At 35.2% G+C, this 22,970-nt stretch overlaps 1 protein-coding gene across 1 annotated transcript in view; it reads right to left on the reverse strand.

Annotated features, from left to right (window-relative positions):
- Nucleotides 1-539: 539 nt before the first annotated feature.
- LOC121855967 (SWI/SNF-related matrix-associated actin-dependent regulator of chromatin subfamily A-like protein 1) overlaps nucleotides 540-22,970 on the reverse strand; it is a 72,184-nt gene continuing 49,753 nt past the window's right edge. The window contains exons 5-11 of the mRNA XM_042351184.1: nucleotides 20,941-21,107; nucleotides 19,939-20,100; nucleotides 16,815-16,976; nucleotides 13,566-13,673; nucleotides 8,848-9,022; nucleotides 1,985-2,173; nucleotides 540-710 (exon numbers count right to left, since the gene is read on the reverse strand). Of these exons, the coding sequence (XP_042207118.1) occupies nucleotides 606-710; nucleotides 1,985-2,173; nucleotides 8,848-9,022; nucleotides 13,566-13,673; nucleotides 16,815-16,976; nucleotides 19,939-20,100; nucleotides 20,941-21,107 (1,068 nt within the window). The 3' untranslated portion in view covers nucleotides 540-605. The remainder of the gene's footprint in view (nucleotides 711-1,984; nucleotides 2,174-8,847; nucleotides 9,023-13,565; nucleotides 13,674-16,814; nucleotides 16,977-19,938; nucleotides 20,101-20,940; nucleotides 21,108-22,970) is intronic.

The raw sequence follows: 22,970 nt of genomic DNA on the forward strand, positions 1-22,970 counted from the left end.
ACAGTTATTTGTCAAAAAAATGTAGTTTTAGTGCAAAAAACTTACTCCATATAGATATCAATACCATCTCTGAAACATTTATAATTTCAAACCTAAAATGTCATGACAAATAAGATAATCTTGATCGCTTGAGGCAATACCCCCCTACCAAAGATACAGGTAATTTGATTTAATGGCATGGTCCAAGTCCTGTTGATGCCATTAAATTGAGGTTCAACCTGTACAGTATTAGGTAGTAAATTACAGTAGTTATTAACTGCTTGTCATTACTCATTAGTTAGGTTGGTATCTCTTGTTTGTGAACTGATTTTGTTTTGGGGTTATTTTTTGTTGTTGGGAACTTAACCCCATTTTTCCCATTTGTTCTGTTATTCGAGATACAAAAATTCACTTAAAGAATGTTTTTTTTGGGGGGTGGGGTGGGGGGGGGGTGGGGATCTAACCAATTTGTATATTAAGGGATACGTTTACAGTACCTAAAAAACATAATACATAGATAAAATGCAGTACACATGCAGGAATTCTATTGAGACAAGAAAAACTTAAGAGTTGTTCATTAACTACAGTATAATAAAACTGGTGTATTTAGGAAATCATGGAACTTTTTATGTCTTCTGCCTCTTGGCCTTGGGCTCATCAGTGGAATCCTCAGAAATATCATCAGTTTTCAGGTTGTTGAAGTACTTAACAATACTGTCTTCACCAGTTCTCTGAGAGAAAAATGTGGAGATAGTTAAGTCTGGTTGTTATAAAGCTCATTAATCATACAGCAACACTCAATTAATTACACTACTCAAAATATCTAGAATAAAATAAGAATAACTTTATTTAAATAATGTACTGTAAACTCTTCATAAGAAAAAAAAAGCAAAGCCACCAAATTTGATTTATCTAATCGTAGTTCCTTTGCGTAAACAGTAAAGCCTCGAATAACGACGGTAATGTGTCCTCCAATATTGCAGTGTAAGGTGAATCATCATATTGCAAATCAATAATTACCATTAAAATATAGCAATAATAATGACATGCGTTCCCAAGTGTGACCTTTTCATATATTTTGTGTGGCTTTTTACCCTCTTTTCCCTCCAAAACAATAAAATTAATGAAAATTGCAAACTATATTCTCTAAATAATGTTTCTGAATACACCTTATAAAACATAAATGAATAATAATATGGTCACATAAGAGGAGATGGGCTGCCATTGTTTTCATTAGTGTTTACAGGCGGGAGTCCGGGATGATAGTTCTACACAAGAAAATGAAGAAAATAAGACCCTGGGTGTAGCTGTAGTAAAATTATTGTAAAAAAATTAATATACATTACAGTGGTCCCTCGGTTAACGAACGGTTCGATTAACGAAATTTCGGTTAACGAATTACCTCCCATAAGAATCTTCAATTTGGATAATGAACAAAACTTCGATTAACGAAATACTTACGACAAACACGTTTTGTTGTGAGCATCGGCTGATCAGCTGATGGGTTCGTCTGCCAATTCAATAATCTGTTCTATGTTTACATTCGTTTCCAGTGAAGTAAATATCAAGAAAGTTGTGCTCTTTAATATTTTTGCATTTTTTATATTAAAATTATTAGTAATTGTAAAATTTAGTTAACATATTGATAATATATGCAGTACAGGGAACTATTTTTTTTTGTGCACCCATCAGCCGCTTGACTCACCCAACAGGCATCAGTTTGTTTTTGTTTACAGTGGGGTGGAATAGTTGTGCATTTTTACATTAAAATTATTGGTCATTCTGAAATTTAGTTAACGTATTGATACTGTAATATATATCGCAGTACAGTGTTGATTTAAATAAAATTATCTTGAATAATGGTGTAAATTGAATTGGGTCCTAAATTAACCAGGGTCTTAGATATGAATCTTCATTAGTTGAACCGTCATTATTGGAGGCTTTACTGTACATGTAAAAAGATCAATTTATCAATTCTAAAACAATATGAAGGAGACTGTTTCACCTTCTGGTATGTAGAGCTTGCATTTGAGAAATCATCCTTAGAAAGTCCGACTTTATTCAACACAGCCATCTTGGACTGAATCATTGGCCAAAGATAGTCATCTGCAGTGCCTCTGGCTACAAGATACTGGACCATCACGCAATCTTGCTGGCCAATTCTGTGAGCTCGATCCTCAGCTTGTACAAGATCCTAAAAAAAAAAAAAAAAAAAAAAAAAAAATTAAATAAATCGTTTATATATATATATACGGGTTGACTATAAAAAATCCGGCAACCTCGGGACCTGAGGAGAGCCGAATTTTCGAAAATGCCGGAAAACTGATGGTTATATTTGCTGTATAAGTTTAACAGAAGTCTTACACGAAAGGTGGGAATATGCGTGCTCCCGAACTGGACGTACTGTGTGATTTTGTCATCAAGGCATGGAATGATATTAATGTGGAAACAGTTATCAAGTCTTTTAAAAAGTGCGGAATATCTAATTCAATGGATGGTATGGAGGATGATATGTTGTGGGAGGACGAGGATGAAACAGAAGCTGAAGCCATGTCATCTGATTTGGAGTTTGATTCTTATGATGATGCAGCCATAAATGTATCTCAGGATGTACTTGAAGAACTTATGATGTCAGATGTTGATGATGTGGATTTTGAACGTTTTAAATACATGATGACGTCAGTAATAATCATGTGCTAATAACATTTTTAACTTGTTGGGTAATTTGCTTTTAAAATATTGTGAATTAGTAAATTAAATGTGTGCATGTGGATATATGTATACATACAGTATATATAAATATGTTTGTGTAATAAATGTATGTAGTAAGTACGTAATATTTTTTCACTCAAATCCTAATGAAACACTACTGGAGAACATTCCTTTGTCGCAAAACAAGTTTATAAATTAAAGTAAATAATTACAGTGTGTTTAATATATTACAGTACCTGTATATTATAAATAAATAAATAAACAAATAATTCGGTAAATCTATTTCAAGTAAATGGAAAATAAGCAAACAAATGCTATTTACCAAGACGCTTCCCTCTGGCTCAGGGTGAGATGTAGGGGTAGATAACAAGGCTATTTATAGCCCGTCTTTGTGTCTGAAGTGGCCAGTACCCTAATGCACCATAAATAATTCATTTAACATTCATTTTTTGTACATAGTATATTCAGTACATGACTGCGATTATAAAATAGTGTGAATGAGTATATATATATATATATATATATATATATATATATATATATATATATATATATATATATATATATATATATATATATATATATATATATATATATATATATATATATATATATATATATACAGTAGTACCCACTTAACGCGGTCAATTGAACCCACAGGGTACCTGTTAAGTGAAAACCGCGTTAAGTGAACAACAGAACATATGGGATTAATTCCAATAGAGACTGGCCAGACCCCCAAACTCTACTTTTCCCGACACAATACCTATGTTCTAGTAAAAATAACATCTTAATTTTATGATGGAACATGCACACAATTAATACTTAAGAGAAATAGAGAAATACAGTCGCCAAGTTAATGCCCATTCAAATAATGGACTCAACTCCCTCCCCCTCTTCTCACACTAAACTCCCTGGCTCTTGCCTCTCTGAGAAATTTTGGGGGAAAACCATTAAATTTTAATAAATAATACCTCAAACTAAAGTTAGGATAATATAATTGACATTGCTGGATTCCTTGTAAGACCAGGAATATTTTGAATATAAATGTCATATATTTTGCACAAAAGATAACATATTAACTCAGAGTAAACATTATATCTAAAATTTGTATGTCTAATGAAAAATATATGATGTTTATATTCAAAATGATCATCAAATTGTAAGAATTCCAGCAATGTAAATTATATTCTGGCCGGGTAATTTGTATGAATTTTATGAGCTAAAACAAATATCTTCAGTTAATAAAAAAAAAATATTCTTCACACCGTGCCAGATGGTCGGTCGGTCCCTCCCTCCCCCCACCCCCCACCAACCCTCCCTACCAGATGTGTGGGAAAACCAGAATATTTACCTTTTCAGTAATAAATAATACCTCAAACTAAAGTTAGGATAATATAATTGACATTGCTGGATTCCTTGTAAGACCAGGAATATTTTGAATACAAATGTCATATATTTTGCACAAAAAATAACATATTTACTCAGTGTAAACATTATATCTAAAATTTGTATGTCTAATGCAAAATCTATAATGTTTATATTCAAAATGATCATCATATTGCAAGGATTCCAGCAATGAAAATTATATTCTGGCCAGGTAATTTGTATGAATTTTATGAGCTAAAACAGGCAGGCAGGCAGGCAGGAGGGTGGAGGGTGGGGCGAATCTAAAAATAGGGTCTGAGCGGACACTCTGCGCCTATACGTGGAAAAAGCCCATGTTAAGTGAAAGTTCCAGAGCCGGTATACGTGAAATCCGCTAAGCGAAGCCGGTTAAGCGGGGTATTACTGTGTATATATATATATATATATATATATATATATATATATATATATATATATATATATATATATATATATATATATATATATATATATATATATATATATACACGTATATACCCGTGTATAGCACGAGTTCTTAAGACCAAATTTTTGGGCAAAAAGTTGGGGGTCGACCTCTATACGGGTAATAGTTTCGTTAGGTTGAAAAATATTTACCAGTAACTACCAGTAAACAATGGAAACGATGCACCAACGCACCACCCGCTGTGAGTGTCGGTACAGTTGCCAGGGCAGATCTCTTGCGTCATCATAGCAAGCCCAAAGTAGCCAAATGCATGGTATGGTATGCACAGGAGTATGTAAAACATAAAGTATTCATTTTTAAAAGTGTATTTATAGATACATAAATTTTTGTTAATTAAATTTGAAACATCAATATGATGTGAGTCAGGTCATCTACACAGTTTCAAGTTTCAAAATTTTCCTTTTAAAATTTTAAGTTACCGAGTATTTCTTTTCCCAAATCGTTTTACAATACTGTAGGTAAAACAGTATACTATTGTGCAAACCCCACAGAAAAAAAAATTAACAAATGGAGACACCAAAAATGTAAAAAAAAAAATGCTGTCTGACTTGCAACACTGTTGGTAGGGTCAGGTGGTTCTAACGGTACCTGCCAGGACCCGGTAATCAAATTTATAACAATATCTAACCTCAATTACTGTAGTTTATCTGATGTAGGCAATATGAAGTAAAAAATACCAGTTAAAGTGAGAAATTGGAAGAGAATAAACAAGAAAGATGTTGGGCTATTTTTGGTAGGGCTGAGGGAGAGAGTACCAGCTGTTTGGTCTTTTTTGGCGGGAGAGTCACGCAAATATCCGTACTAGTATTTGTTTGGTGTCTTCTGTATTTTTAAAAATGAATACTTCTAAATTAAAAGTACCGTAACATTGTATTATATAAAAACTTGTCATATTTCTGGAAAATAAGAAGCAAGAAAATAAGAATACACCGGTAAACACAATTTCAACGTACGCTAAAATTAAAAGCTGCTTAAGAAGGGCCGATGCAAACACAAAGCCTCCACGACCAGGGCTCTGCCGTATCAGCTAGACGGTACACGTGTTTTTCGAATCGTTTTCAGTTAAAAAACTTTTACATCACAAGTGAATTAGGATAGAATATTATTGTAATATAACAGTTTTTAACTGAAAACCATTCAAAAGGCGATTACGGTAACATCTTGTGAACGAAAGAAAGCGAGTCATTGTTTTTGTCACGATTTTATCCCACTTTCCACTATAATACGTACGTCATTTCAGCAAAAATATTACATTTCCATATTCTCAGAAATAAATAGTAGTTTTGCTGAAACGTGATGTATTTCAATGTAAATTAGGATAAACTACATGAAAACAAAAGACTTTACCTAACCTTCCGATGTTCAAGATATGTTACTCGTATTTTTAATAGTTTTCGGTTAAAATACTGTTATATTAGTGATATTCTATTCATACTGTGGTTGATATAATACCTTCACGGAAATGTAATATTTTTTGCTGAAATGACATATGTATTACAGTGGAAAGTGGGATAAAATTGTGATGAAAACAATGACTTTCGCTTTGTTTCGTTCAAAAGATGTTACCGTAATCACTTTTCGAATGGTTTAGTTAAAAAACTGTTGTATTGTATTACAATAATATCCTAATTGACTTGAATAAATATTACGATACCATATTTCTGAATATTTTCATTAAAATCCATCAAAATCATTTTCCTTGTCATCGTCTGCAGCACCAAACAGCTTCTCCCAGTCCTCTCCTTGAACAGGGCTAGAGGGAACGTGTTTTTCGAATCGTTTTCAGTTAAAAAACTATTACATCACACGTATATTTTACCTAAACTGTGCCTGAATGAATATATTCTCGGAAATAAATAGTAGTTTTGCTGAAACGTGATGTATTTCAATGTAAAATAGGATAAAATACATGACGAAAACAAAAGACTTCACCTAAGCTTCCGATGTTCTTGAGATGTTATTCGTTTTTTTAATAGTTTTCGGTTAAAATTCTGTTATATTACAATGATATTCTATTCATACTGTGCTTGATATAATACATTCACGGAAATGTAATATTTTTTCCTGAAATTACGTACGTATTACAGTGGAAAGTGGGATAAAATCGTGACGAAAACAATGACTCGCTTTCTTTCGTTCAAAAGATGTTACCGTAATCGCTTTTCGAATGGTTTAGTTAAAAAACTGTTGTATTACAATAATATTCCCTCCTAATTGACTTGAATAAATACTTGAATGGAAATATACAATATTTTTGTTGAAACTACCTGCGTTTCAGTGTAAAGTGTCGTAATAATAAATGGTAAACAAGTTTATAGGACGTAGAGTTTTTCTGAAGGTTTTGTTGTTCCATTACCCTCAAAATCTTGGGTCGACCTATAAACGAGGAATATCATAAATTAACGATTTCTTGGTCATAAAATCGGGGTCGACCTATATACGAAGGGGGGTTATAGACGAGTATATACGGTATATATATATATATATATATATATATATATATATATATATATATATATATATATATATATATATATATATATATATATATATATATATATATATATATATATACAGTTGGTCCTCATATTACGCGGTTAATGTAACCCGGAGGGTACCGTAAAGTGAGAAACGTGAAATGGAGTCCGGGCCGATCCCCAAACTCCACTTTTTGACGACACACAACTATGTTGTAGTAAAAATATTATCTTAACTTTATGATGGCATGCACACACAATTAATAATTAAGAGAAATATCAATAATATTAGGTTTTTTAACACTTACATTAGTAGAAAAGATGGCTGGGCACACGGGGATGGGCGGTTGGTTCCGAGGCAGAGGGCAGATTATTGGCCCTCACCTGTATCACTTGTATCAATTGTATCACTATCCACCACAGAGGCTTGCAGGGCCTCTTTGTCAAACCCCCCAAAGTTCATATAAGTCCATATCCTCACTATAATTATCACTATCACTGACTTGGGCCGGCTGTAGTGGGTGGCGGGTGAAGAACTGGTCATGTTTTGATGACTGGGCGACCTTGTGCGCACCATTTTCGCGCCTCTTACACAACATGGCGGATGGCGGGAGGTTTGGATCCAAAAATGGCGCGGCTTGCCAGCCGCTCTCCGCGTAATGGGGTTCACGACCGCGGAATGTGAAAATGTTAGGTTCTGGCAAGGCACCGCGTTAACGGTGAAACGCGGAATGCGGGACCGCGTAATATGAGGACCAACTGTATATATATATATATATATATATATATATATATATATATATATATATATATATATATATATATATATATATATATATATATATATATATATATATATATATATATATATATATATATATAAATATGTTTGTGTAATAAATGTATGTAGTAAGTACATAACCTTTTTCACTCAAATCCTAATGAAACACCACAATTAGGATACGGTGGTAGCTGTTGTATAAACAGTCGGAACAAAGTCCCACCACCGAGACGAGGGAACACTCCCACCACCGACCGCTGATCGTCTCGTGCGAAGCAAGCGTATAAATTAAAGAAAACACTTGCAGTGTGTTTATTATGTTACAGTATATTATAAATAAATAAATAAACAAATAAATCGGTAAATCCATTTCAAGTAAATGGAAAAATTTTACTCGACACCGACATTAGTTCCAGTTACCGGTAAATAGCAGACGCTTCAGTGACGTCACTAGTGTTTACACTATACCAGCGGGTAACATTTGATGACATTACTTGAAGTGAATTGGCCTTATTTTAAAAAACCAAGGATGGTTGGTAAAGGACTACTGAGTCAGTGGGTAAGTGTCACATTTGGGGTACTGGTCTTATACAGCGAATAGAGCTCAAAAGCTACTTTTTAAATGGAAATTTGGGGGGCCGTCTTATGCACCCCGACGCCTTATAGGCCGAGATATACGGTATATATATATATATATATATATATATATATATATATATATATATATATATATATATATATATATATATATATATATATATATATATATATATATATATATATATATATATATATATATATAATTAGCACCATGCTAGAAGCAATACACTAAAGCTAAAATTTCACCAAATCTTTTCCCCATTGCTTCATAAACTTTGTTGTTTTCTTCCTTCTGTCATCTATCCTTTCCCACTCTCCCTATCCTCCCTCTCACTCTGCCTCTTTCCTCCTGTCTCTCTCTTTTCTATCTTGGTTCCACAATCTCTCATTCCTTTGCTCATACACTATCCCACTCTTTCACTTACCCCAGGATTCCAAAACAGCTCAGCAAAGATGACCAGATTAGCTGAGGTTAGTGTAAGTCCAGTATTAGTAGCTGTGATGGACAGAACTGCAACTCTAACAGTACTATCTTCCTGGAACCTTTTGACTAGTTTCGGTCTCATTTCTGGTCTAGTTTTGCCTTCTATGCGAATATGCCTGCAAGATGTCATGACAATAAAATTGGTTTTAACCTGCATTAGTACAAGTAAGTAAAAAATAAAGTTAATCAGTTAGTTTGTCAATGAGTCATAATTGCTTTTAAAGACTTCAATAATTTCATCAACTGCAAGGAAAAGTATGATAACTTAAAACAATATCTTTTCAACAAAACAATAAACCTAACTCAGTATTAGATGGATGGAAAGGTATTAATTAAGCACAGTGGAAAATAAATAACATACTGTACCAATAAAACACATACTGTACTGTATGTTTACATGGTTCAACAGTGGATAAAGGAGTCTGAGGTGGAGTAGGGGAGTAGCTGAACAGATGATGTGATTATAAAATATACTTCTACAACAGTACTGATCCAGTCAAATTAAAGCCTCGAATAACGACGTTAATGTGTCCTCCAATATTGCAGTATCAGGTGAATCGTTTTATCGCAAATCATTAATTACCATTAAAATATAGAAATAATAATGACATGCGTTCCCAAGTGTGACCTTTTCATATCTTTTGTGTGGCTTTTTACCCTCTTTTCCCCAAAAACAATGCAATTAATGAAAAGTGCAAACTATATTCTTTAAATAATGTTTCTGAATGCACCTTATACAATATAAATGAATAATAATATGGTCACACAAGAGGAGATGGGACGCCATTGTTTTCATTTGTGTTTACAGCCGGGAGTCCGGGACAATAGTTCTACACGAGAAAATGAAGAAAACAAGACCCTGGTTGTAGATGTAGTAAATTTAATGTAAAAAAAATTAATATTTATGTGTTTTAAGTAACGTTATTTAATGTTAATAAATGGAACAATTGAAGTAGCTAACCATTAATGTCAAAGAAAAAAAAAAGAGATGGATTGGGAATGCCAACATATACGTGCACATTTAAGGATACCGCATCATTTATCTTAAGAATATGTACAAAAGATTCATTATTGTTTATTACTGAATAAATATTTGATTAAATTAATCTTTATGCCTGTATGTGCAAAATGAACAATACAATTCATTAATAGGTAAAATATTAAAACACACAAGAGGATAAGAGACGACATTGTTGTCAGTGTTTACGCCCAATGTATACGTGTGCACTCAAGGAAACACAGGCAATTATCTTAAGAATATGTACAAAAGATTCATTCTTGTTTATTACAGAATATGTATTTGATTGAATTAATGTTTATATATGTGAAATGAACAATGAAATTCATTAATAATATGTAGAATACAGTAGAAGTCCAAAAATCCGGACTGATTGGTGATTTTCCGGATTCTCAGACAGTACTTTTAAAATTCAAATTTAAGGAGGAATAAAGAAGAGATGAACAGGTACATTTTGATAGTTTATTCATTAGCAAATATAGCATGCTTCATTTATCAAAACGAGCAGTTTTAATGAAAAAGCTGTGAATTCTAGAATTTTATTCTTTGCCATTTTTATATCATAAATTGCATACTTTCCAATGTCGTATGTTTCCATTAGAACAGTATTGCTCATACCACGTTCTAGTTTCTTAATTATTTCAAGTTTGTCACTCAATTTCAACGTGTTCTTCCTTCTCTTCACACAACGAAGTTTATCTACTTTAGGAGCCATTATTATGGGCTTGTACAGTACTCTGTAAATGGAAAGAGTAGGACTCAAAATATTGTTATATTATAATGTTATTCTATTCATACTGTGCTTGATATAATGCATTCACGGAAATGTATTATTTTTGCTGAAATGACGTACGTATTACAGTGGAAAGTGGGAAAAAATCGTGATGAAAACAATGACTTTCGCTTTCTTTCGTTCAAAAGATGTTACCGTAATCGCTTTTCGTATGGTTTTCAGTTAAAAAACTGTTGTATTACAATAATATTCTATCCTAATTGACTTGAATAAATACTACGATACCATATTTCTGAATATTTTCATTAAAATCCATCAAAATCATTTTCCTTTTCATCGTCTGCAGCACCAAACAGCTTCTCCCAGTCCTCTCCTTGAACAGGGCTAGAGGGTACGTGTTTTTCGAATCGTTTTCAGTGAAAAAATTATTAAATCACACATATATTTTACCTAAACTGCACCTGAATGAATATATTCTTGGAAATAAATAGTAGTTTTGCTGAAATGTGATGTATTTCAATGTAAAATAGGATAAAATACATGACGAAAACAAAAGACTTTACCTAAGCTTCCGATGTTCTTGAGATGTTACTCGTTTTTTTAATAGTTTTCGGTTAAAATTCTGTTATATTACAATGATATTCTATTCATACTGTGCTTGATATAATACATTCACGGAAATGTAATATTTTTGCTGAAATTACGTACGTATTACAGTGGAAAGTGGGATCAAATCGTGACGAAAACAATGACTTTCGCTTTCTTTCGTTCAAAAGATGTTACCGTAATCGCTTTTCGAATGGTTTAGTTAAGAAACTGTATTACAATAATATTCCCTCCTAATTGACTTGAATAAATATTTGAATGGAAATATACAATATTTTTGTTAAACTACCCGCGTTTCAGTGTAAAGTGTCGTAATAATAAATGGTAAACAATTTGCCTTCGGCACTCGTGTTTCAGGCAAGGCGAGCCTCGGTTTATAGGACGTGGTGTTTTTACTGAAGGTTTTGTTGTTCCATTACCCTCAAAAACATGGGTCGAACTATAAACGAGGAATATCATGAATTAACGATTTCTTGGTCAAAAAATCAGGGTCGACCTATAAACGAGGGGGGGTTATAGACGAGTATATACGGTATGTTGTCACAGTTTGATTGCTCGTTTTAAAGTGGCGACCACGAGGTCGCTTTTTGTCGCTGTGCAGCTGTGGCGCTCACGCATGTGCACATACACACAAAAGCCCGCTAAAAAAAAAAAAAAGTTTTCGAAAAGTCCGGATTTCTGGCATCCGGATTTTTGGACTTTTACTGTATTAAAACACACACGAGGAGACAAGATGGCATTGTTTTCGTGAGTGACGATGGTTCTACATAAGAAACTGAAGAAAATAAGACCCTGGTTGTAGCTGTAGTGAACTTAATTTAAAAAAATTGAATGCCTGAGTGTATGTTTTAAGTAATGCTATTTAATGTTAATAAATGGAACACTAAGAGTAGCTAACCACTAATGGTAAAGAAATAAGGCGAGACGACTGGGAACACCAACGTATGAACAGTAAGTGCGTACATGTGAAAACATATCATCATTTCTCAACATATGAATATGAAAGCAACACTTATTTACTGTTCATATATGTTTTAAATAATATTTACGAATGTAAACTAAAATTCTATTCACCAATGGCGGTAATGTCTAAAACATAAGGACAGCCAATGAATATTGTGCAAATTTTTACTGAGCTGAAAAGTTCACTATAACTATTAAGATGGGTCATTAACACAGTACAAGTACACCACCGATTTTCCGGGAATTGATGGTCTGGCACCTTCTTTAGTCCAGACAAAATTACGAGAGGGCACTTAACTTCCCTCCCTCCCTGCCATATTTCACTTGATTTACTGTTATTATTAGTGTTTACTGATATAATAATGCTTAATAGTGATTAGTCATGGCACTGTAGCCAGGTTAGACGCGTCATTGTAACCACCAGGCTACTGGGCCAAGCTGTGAGGTGTTATGGTTGCTTTTCAACTCATTTTCAGGTAGATATACGTACAGTACATAGCTTTCTTCATCTATTTTTCCCTCATTTACATGCACACACCATTCTAAATACATATTGTGAAGAAGAGTAAAAGAAATAATTGTCCTAAGGGCAAACCTGTACTCAAATGTACTAAGTTATTACTAAAAATTTTATGTCTAGTGCAAACTATGGGATGTTTGTACTTAAATTAATCACCATCTTACAAGAATTCCAGCAATGTAAGTTATATTCTGCCAAGTCAATGCAGTGACATTTTATAAGTGCAAAACTTAAACTCCTATTTGATAACTAAGCACTTTGTTATCTCCCCTCCCTGACAACTGTCAACACTTCACCTCCTCCTACCCCTTCCTCACAGCCAGGGTGAAGGCAGTTTTAAGCTTTAAGTTTTTATCTAATAAAATGTAGCTGAATAGATTAAGCAGAATATAACTAGCATTGCTGGTATCCTTGTAAGATAGTGATTAATTTGCATATAAACATCACATAGTTTGCACTTGGCATAAATTTTTCAGTAATTAACTTATTACATTTGAGTACAAAGTATGTACAGTAAAATGGTGCTCAAAATTATGGCTTTTTCACATTTAATTTACATTTCATATTTGTTGAATTTAAGTGTCTAGCAGTCCATGGTGCCTTAAAGACACAGGAGGTTTATCATTAGTGGGTCAGAGGTGTATTGTTGAATTATTATTACCTGACCTCGGTTGGTCTGGCAAAACGGATAATCTGGCAAGGCTTTGGAACCAAGGGTGCCGGAAAATCGGTGGTGTACCTGTATGAGGATCCTGAGAGTTCACCTTTCTGTACAAAAGTACCCAACACGCATGAACACAGAAGACTCATACTACTGACCTGACATTGGCAAGATCACAAGTGTTACTCAACTTGTCTAGCATGATCTGGTGATGAGCAAACACGAGGAACTTTTTGTCTGACTCCAGCAGCTCCTTGATGTACACACTGTAAGATGAATCATTATCTAAAAAAATTAAAATTTGTTTTCATTAGAATATTCAACAATGTAAAAACAAATACAGATTTTTCATGGGAAACACATCTGCTTACCAGTACAGTACTTCTAAAAATAAATGCCTCACCTGAAAATTAGATACCCTAGCTTGTTTCACCTGAAGATTAACCACCCTAGCTTATTTTACCTCAATTTTAATCACCCTAGCTTATTTTTCCTCAAGATTAACCACCCTAGCTTAATTCACCTGAAGATTAACCAAATTAATGCTTACCTAACTTAACCCTAGGGTAATGTTAGAATAGTTAATCTTCAGGTAAAGTAAACTGGGTTATATCTAATCTTCAGGTAATCTGAATTACTGTAATATATTTTTTCAATCTTGCAAACATTTTCCTCATTTGATACAAGATGATTAGGTAGGTACTGTACCCCTGATGCTTAGGGTTTAGCAGCTAATGGGTTATTCCACCCCAAGGGATGTTCCAGTATTGCCATGTTCACCTGACAGTGTTAGAGGATGTCATGAGTCCCTAGTCGAGATGACTTGGAATTAGGAAGAGTTCCCGTGAATCAGATATTGGTGGCTTCATTGGAGCTCATATAAATCCAGGCATATTATATATTATGGTATACAGTAATTATATTATTTGGAATATTTTGTAATAACATGACACGTAAATTTTATGTATTTAGTTAGTATACTTCATTTAGTTTCTGTGGCTCATAACAGCCATTAGAATACTTTTGGTTGTTCCAGTAATGAACACCAGAGGACCATAATTTCCCAACGACCACCTGTATGGTACGGCAAAAGCCGGCTGGTGGTCAGTTTAACATAACACTAACTGCTGTACATCAGGGCTGCTTGCACAATTCTCTTGGTGATGTCTGGATATTTTTTTCTTCATGTATTATTATTGTTAGGTACAGTGAACCCTCATTTTACGCGGTCAATTGAACCCACGGAGGCCCGCGTAAAACGAGAATCGCGTAAAGTGAACAACATAACATATGGGATTAAATGAAATAGAGACCGGCTGACCCCCAAACTCCACTTTTTCCGACACAATGCCTATGTTCTAGTAAAAATAACATCTTAATTTTATGATGGTACATGCACACAATTAATATTTAAGAGAAATAGAGAAATACAGTCGCCAAGTTAATGTCCATTCAAATAATGGACTCAACTCCCTCCCTCTCTTCTCACACTCCTGGCTCTTCCCTCTCTGAGAAATGTTTGGGGGAAAAACAACTAGATTTTAAGGTATAGTAATAAATAATACCTCAAACTAAAATTAGGATAATATAACTGACATTGCTGGATTCCTTGTAAGACCAGGAATATTTTGAATATAAATGTCATATATTTTGCACAAAAGATAACATATTTACTCAGAGTAAACAAAATACTTAGAGTAGATCTAAAATTTGTATGTCTAATGCAAAATCTATGATGTTTATATTCAAAATGATCATCAAATTGTAAGAATTCCAGCAATGTAAATTATATTCTGGCCGGGTAATTTGTATGGATTTTATGAGCTAAAACAAATATCTTCAGTTAATAAAAAAAAATATATATTTTTCACACACTATCTGTCAATCAAAGTACCCCACCTTGCCTCCCCCCCTCTTCCAACCCGCCAGATGGTCGGTCGGTCCCTCCCTCCCCCCCACCAACCCTCCCTACCAGAGAAATGTGTGGGAGAAACCAGAATATTTACCTTTTTAGTAATAAATAATACCTCAGACTAAGGTTAGGATAATATAATTGACATTGCTGGATTCCTTGCAAGACCAGGAATATTTTGAATATACACTTCATATATTTTGTACAAAAGATAACATATTTGCTCTGAGTAAACAAAATACTTGCATTAGATCTAAAATTTGTGTGTCTAATGCAAAATCTATGATGCTTATATTCAAAATGATCATCAAATTGTAAGAATTCCAGCAATGTAAATTATATTCTGGCCGGATAATTTGTATGAATTTTATGAGCTAAATAAAAAAATTATGCTTCACCCGCGTATATGAGTAGATGCACTGTGTAAAGTGGGAATTCCGGTTCTGGCAGGGTACCGCGTAAACGTGGAAACGCGTAATGTGGGACCGCGTAAAGCGAGGGTTCACTGTATATGACTTAGGATGTTTCAGTAGGAATTTAAATTATGCTACCATTTTGTTTTGCCTTGGAATAGTTTCATGTTAATTTTTCTTACAAATATATTAGTTTGTTTTAATACATATGTATTTCTCATTCTGGGTATTCTCTCCTTCACAATTAAACAACAATTAACCAACCTAAGCAGCTCTAAATCACTTAGAAACAATAAGTGCATTATCACGTTTTTATCATGGATCAGTATTCTCCCGAGATGACTTGCAGTAGATCTGTAATAGAGGATCCTCCTGGAAATAAGCATCTGATGGTTTTGTTGGCTATTCTTTAGTTAAATTGTCTTACAGTTTACCATTGTTTGTGCACTTGGACTGTCTAGGTATATTATTTGTATACCTGCATGGCCTAATATCCATTCTATACCTGCACTGTCTACATACATGTTTAACTGCATACCTGTACTTGCATTATCTATATACATGCTTAACCTCTTGTGTATGGATTCCCCTCTGAGCTGAGTAAGACTGTCTGGCATAAGCTAAATAAATATTAAAATTGGCATCACTGTAGTGAAGGAGTTAACTATATACAGTACTGTACCTGCATTGTCTACAAACATGCTGAATCAATGTAAACTTGTAAGACGACTTTACTGACTAAATTACAATCTTCCATCTCATTTTATTGTCAAGCAAGCAAGATTTAATGTACAAAGAGGAAGAGGCAGTAAATTCCAGAACACAAAGTTGAACGTCCACTCTTCAAGGAAAGGAGTGTAGACAAGATATATTGTTGTGACAGCTCTCTCTCTCTCTCTCTCAAATGGAAATAAAATATGAAAATTCTTACATAAGAACCTGCAACATGAGAAGTTGGAGAGAAAATCCCCAAGAAGTTTAAATATGGACTGAGTATGGAATCACTGTACAATGTAAATTTCAACTGCATGAAAAATGAAAACTAAATTAAATTTCATGTACCACAACAGTGAACTGCTTACCTTACAGCTTTTAGCTTAGCTTGAGCTGTTTCATTGAAGAATGCAAAAAGGGCACCTTGTTTTTCTAAACCATTGATAGACTTCAGGTTAAACTTCTTAGCTGCATCTGCCAAGGATTTGGTGCCATTCTCAATGGAGGTCGGGTCTAATGTCACCATCATTCTGGGAAAAGTTATGAAGCACTGAATTATTTCCATTAAAGTACAGGTATCTATGAAGTACTTCTAGCTAGAGGTATAAAACACTCCTAACACATCTGTTTCATCTAAAATCACAATAATTATTTCCATAAAAATCTACGTGTAACAACTTCTGCATTAGTCAGAGGTACAAAACACCACATTTCACTGTTTCATCTAAAATCAAGAGGCAAAAAAAAAAAAAGAAAGAAGTTACAATAATATTTTTCTACCACTGATGTTATCTATCCACCTCCTATCACAGTCAATCCTCGACTTACGATGGGGTTAGGGACCGACGACCAGGTCGTAAGTCGAATTGGCCCTAAGTCGAAAATGCGAAAATAATACATAGAAAATCTAAAATGGGTCTCTTTTTCTTCTCAGTACCACAAGAACTCTCACTTTTATGCTTGCCAGCCATTTTAAAGGGAATTACAAAAAACAAATTTGTCAGTACACAGCGCGATCACTAACTTCAGGACTCGAAAATACGTAAATTGAAAAATATTTTATATGACTGCGGCAATCGTATGTCCGGGTGGTCGTAAGTCGAGGAGTGCCTGTTTTACTGTACAGTGACCCCTCCGTTAACAAACTCAATCCGTTCCAGAAGGTCGTTCGTTAACCGAAACCATTATTTCAATGGGTTTTTGGGTAATTGGTTCCAGCTCACCGAAAATTTCCTAAATTCAACAAAAATGGTAGAAAAGTTCACTTACTTTGAGGTGTGTATGTAGAAGGCTCCTGGATGATGATGGGATTTAGAATGGGGGTGGAGGAGAAGGAAGAAGAGAAGGCATTGGGGTGGAAGAGAAGTCACCCCATGGTGCCATTTCACCCATAAAATTTTAGCTCTCTGGTGTAATTCAAGATTATTTTCTTTAAATCAAAACTGCACTGCATTATATATTGTCAATATGTAAAATATATTTCAAAATGACCAATAATTTGCTTGGAAACACAGAAAAAAAGCATTTAGTTGAAGAGTCTCAAGCAAGATGTTACCTCCAGTGAAAACAGAGAGAGACTAACTCCTGTCTGCTGTGTTAAGAGGCTGGATGCCGCGCATTAAACTAGTCACTTTACCTTTAATTATGTTCAATAATTGTTAAAATGACAAAAAAATTGAATATTAAACTTTTAAAATCATTGAATAGTATAAACTTCTTGATATTTACTAAAATAGTAAGGAATTTAAGCCCTAGAACCGATTAATGTATTGGCGGACTAATACTAAAGTTGGTTGCCCGTTCAGTACAAACGAAAACATGTTGAGGTCAGTTTGTAAGAACTTCGTTAACCGAATTTTTTTTCGTTAACCGAATTGAAGATCCTTATGGAAGGCAGTTCGTTAATCAAAATTACGTTAACCGAGGTGTTCGTTAAACGAGGGGTCACTGTACTTAATTCCCCTAACACAGTAAAAAAATCTGTTCCACGAGTGAGATTAAAGGATAGACTCAATGAAGGAAGTGTGTATTGGTTCTTAACTGAATGATAGAAGTGCATATTTGCTCATTACTGAATGAAAGAAATGTGTACTGGATTTGCTCTTAACTGAATTAAAGAAGACTGAATTTGTTCTTGACTGAAAGAAGACTGTATGTGTTGTTGACTGAATGAAAGACTATTTGTTCTTGACTGGATGAAAAAAGATTGTACTTCCTCTTGACTGAATGAAAGACTGTATTTGTTCTTGACTGAATGAAAGACATCCAGTGGGAGAAAAATATTCCCAGCTCTATTAAACAAAACGAAAGCAGTGCACTACAAGATGTCATTACAGTCCAGTTACCCTCAACTCACAGCTCAGTGTAACAATAATCCATAAACGCTTTCAATGATTCACTTTTGTTCACTAAACCAATTCAAGAGAGAAACTTCTATGTGTCTTTTCACATCACTTCTCACACTCACTACAAACTGTTGGGAGAAGAACCAAATCACCTCAAGATTTTCCCCTGAAGCTGGGAGGTAAAGGCAAGGCAAGGCAAGGTAAGGTAAGGCAAGGCAAGGTAAGGTAAGGTAAGGTAAGGTAAGGTAAGGTAAGGTAAAGTAAGGTAAGGTAAGGTAAGGTAAGGTAAGGAAGGGTAGGGAAGGTAAGGTAAGGTAAGGAAGGGTAGGGTAAGGTAAGGTAAGGTAAGGTAAGGTAAGGTTAGGTTATACTACTTTAGGTTAGGGTTTTAATGTTAGGTTAGGTTATATTAAATAGGGTTTACTAGGTTATATTAGGTTGGGGTACATTAGTGTTAAGGTGGTTAATCTTAAGGGACAAATCTTCAGGTGATCTGATAAACCCTTCACCAAAGACTTCACTACAGATGATACAGTACTTAGTGGTTTGTGTAGTGTCCATGATGTTTCCACCTAAGAGGGAGCAACTGTACTCTTGACACTTTACCTGACAAAAAATACAATTTTTTTTTTGATAAAGGTTATTTTTTTTCTTCTTCCCGCTCATATTAAACCATGTCAGCTGCTAGTAATTCTTAATGATGTGATGATGAAACTAGCCTTCTGGACAAGGTCTCATTACCATCAAAGGGTTGAGACCTTCCAGTGCCCCACATAACTAAGTACAGCTACTCGCCAACTTACAACCTACTCGACTACGACCACCCTGACATACGACTGCCTCAGTCGTACCAAAAATTTTTCAAATTACGTATTTTAGAGTCCCAACGTCAGGGATTGTGCTGTGTACTGACAAAACTTTCGTTTGTAATTCCCTTTAAAATGGCTAGCAAGCATAAAAGTGAGAGTTTTGTGATGCTGAAAAGAAAAAGGGACACCCATTTTAGATTTTCTATGTATTATATAAGCATTTTCGACTTACGACCTGGATTTGGGTCCCTAACCCTGTCGTAAGTCGGGGAGCAGCTGTACTCTACAGTACAATATTGCTTGGTGAAAATTTCCATTGAGGGGATCTTAGGCATTACCTCAGTTTTGACGGAAGTTGATCCAGCACCTGCACCTTAAGTCTCCGGATCATTATGTTTCTAAGCATTATCTGTAGCTCTTGCAAATTGCTGGAACCTGAGAAGTTCCATCCCCACGGAAGCTGTTGTCCATTACAGTATCTTACACCAAATTTCTGGAAACTAATGATTACAATAAAAACTCAGTAAAAGTATGATTAAAATAATGACACACACAGAGAGAGAGAGAGAGAGAGAGAGAGAGAGAGAGAGAGAGAGAGAGAGAGAGAGAGAGAGAGAGAGAGGAGAGAGAGAGAGAGGAGAGAGAGAGAGAGAGAGAGAGAGAGAGAGAGAGAGAGAGAGAGAGAGAGAGAGAGAGAGAGAGAGAGAGAGAGAGAGAGAGAGAGAGAGAGAGAGAGAGAGAGAGAGAGAGAGAGAGAGAGAGAGAGAGAGAGAGAGAGAGAGAGAGAGAGAGAGAGAGAGAGAGAGAGAGAGAGAGAGAGAGAGAGGAGAGAGAGAGAGAGAGAGAGAGAGAGAGAGAGAGAGAGAGAGAGAGAGAGAGAGAGAGAGAGAGAGAGAGAGAGAGAGAGAGAGAGAGAGAGAGAGAGAGAGAGAGAGAGAGAGAGAGAGAGAGAGAGAGAGAGAGAGAGAGAGAGAGAGAGAGAGAGAGAGAGAGAGAGAGAGAGAGAGAGAGAGAGAGAGAGAGAGAGAGAGAGAGAGAGAGAGAGAGAGAGAGAGAGAGAGAGAGAGAGAGAGAGAGAGAGAGAGAGAGAGAGAGAGAGAGAGAGAGAGAGAGAGAGAGAGAGAGAGAGAGAGAGAGAGAGAGAGAGAGAGAGAGAGAGAGAGAGAGAGAGAGAGAGAGAGAGAGAGAGAGAGAGAGAGAGAGAGAGAGAGAGAGAGAGAGAGAGAGAGAGAGAGAGAGAGAGAGAGAGAGAGAGAGAGAGAGAGAGAGAGAGAGAGAGAGAGAGAGAGAGAGAGAGAGAGAGAGAGAGAGAGAGAGAGAGAGAGAGATTGATTCATTACCTTGGAAAGAGTCCTGGACATAATCCAGCAATCTGTGTGTACAGCTCTGAGGGCCGTGAAAGAGCTGGGGTGCCAGTCAACATCAAGACACGCTTGGCTTGCTTAACGACTGGTGCTGCAGCCTTATATCTTGCTGTCTTAAAGTTCTTCAACATATGAGATTCATCCTATGGGGACATTTAGAAATAAGGCTTAGTGTAAGTGCTCTCCATGTCATTGTATGAACCTCATTTTTCTTACAGGATAGACACACAACTCTGAATAACTTCAATGCCCATAATAATACTTCTAAATTCTTCCGTATTTGTTTACAAAATCTTAAACAAGAGTGAATGTCAACTCTCATCTTTAAAGGCAAAACATTAACCAGACACAGGCTATGACAACAAAGGCGATATTATTCTTTTCTTTTTTTTACGGGCATTAGCCCACCCGGGCACAGATAATGACCCACCTCAGGGCCTGGGGGGGGGGGGAATATAATAATAATAATAATAATAATAATAATAATATCTATTACTATTATTATTATTACAATAATTAATAAAATTAATAGCAAATTAATACAAATAAAATAATAAAACTAATTAAAAATAATAAGCATAAAAAATACAAAATTAAAAAAATAAATCAAGAGTGAGAAATTATATACATTATATATGTTGTGTTGTCCAAGTAAGAGAAAAAATTGAGACCCTGCAATTGTGTGTAAATGAGGCAGAAAGTCAGATCAGCAACCTGGGACTTGGTCACATATGGCAGCAGGGTCTACCATTAGACAACACATTATGCTTCCAATATCTTCCCAGGCAGTAGTACCTCCCTGTTTGGTAGCTGCCTACTACCTGGTGACAAAAGTTTTTATTTTCTTAGATGACAAGTGAGATGCATAACAACCAAATGACTGACTCAGATTTTGGAAAGCAATTAGCTAAAATCACTAATGTACTATTCCACCTTCAGATACACCAGTAAGTAAAGAGTTAACATAAATCTATAGGTTCAAATGACTAATACCTATTGTATTGACCACGGTCGTACACGTCAGTTAACGTAAAATCGGACGATTCGTATTACGCTCAATAGGCCACAAAATATGTAGCTATGCCTTCTTTGTTGAGTCTCCCATCTGAGGCGTCCATTTTCTCATCGCTCCCTAGCTTAGGTGCCATCCATTTTCTCTGACTTCCTGAAACCAATCTCTCGATAAAGTGAATTTGAATGTGAGAGAGGACACCATTGTTTTGGGTCAATTTAGATATGACTGATTACAGTTAAAGCATACAAGATTCTTTGTGAGTGATGTTGAAAGCTTTAACTGTCTTTATTGTTCGTAACACTTGTCAAGTAAATGAGTGTCGAGTCTGCCAGGACGAATGGCATCCCATGATATTGTCCTTTGGGATAGCCATGAATTTCCAATTGCTACTGAAATTAGATTATTTTGATGCCCAAACATCAGAGAATCTAATGTTTGTAGTTTAATTAGTGTCAGTTGTCTATTTAAGAAAGTCATTAATCTCCTGAACTATTTTGTCAACCTGTATAATCTCCAAAATCTAACGTATCCCTGTGAATAGTTGAATATTCGCAGTCGTGCTGAGTTTGTAAAACTAGTGTTAACAGCGTGTGTACTGTGAATTTGACGTCAATTCCACTTTTTCCTGGCAAGCTCAATCTCTGATTAGATTATAAAAATAGACGTCAGAAATTCACCTGACCCATGGCATTGATTTTCATAGTTAAATGTACAGCAACTGAGTTGAATGTAATTTCTGTCATTGAGTGATTAGCCTTTCTGGCATGTGTAGCGCACAGGCCTGAGTTGCCAGTTAGCCGTATATAAACTCGTACACAAGGAACAGTGTCACATCTGAGATCACTTGGGTCAATCTCAATGGTGTCGTGGTAGTAACCCTTATCATGTAATGTGATAACTTCTGTCACTTCACCTCAAGCCTGCAGGGTGTGAAAGGGGGTGGAGATGGCACCTGTGAACACCTACTTTAATTACCACACCCCCTCCCCCC

Source organism: Homarus americanus, unplaced genomic scaffold, assembly GCF_018991925.1.
Source record: "Homarus americanus isolate GMGI-L3 unplaced genomic scaffold, GMGI_Hamer_2.0 scaffold19117, whole genome shotgun sequence".
Classification (NCBI taxonomy): domain Eukaryota; kingdom Metazoa; phylum Arthropoda; class Malacostraca; order Decapoda; family Nephropidae; genus Homarus; species Homarus americanus.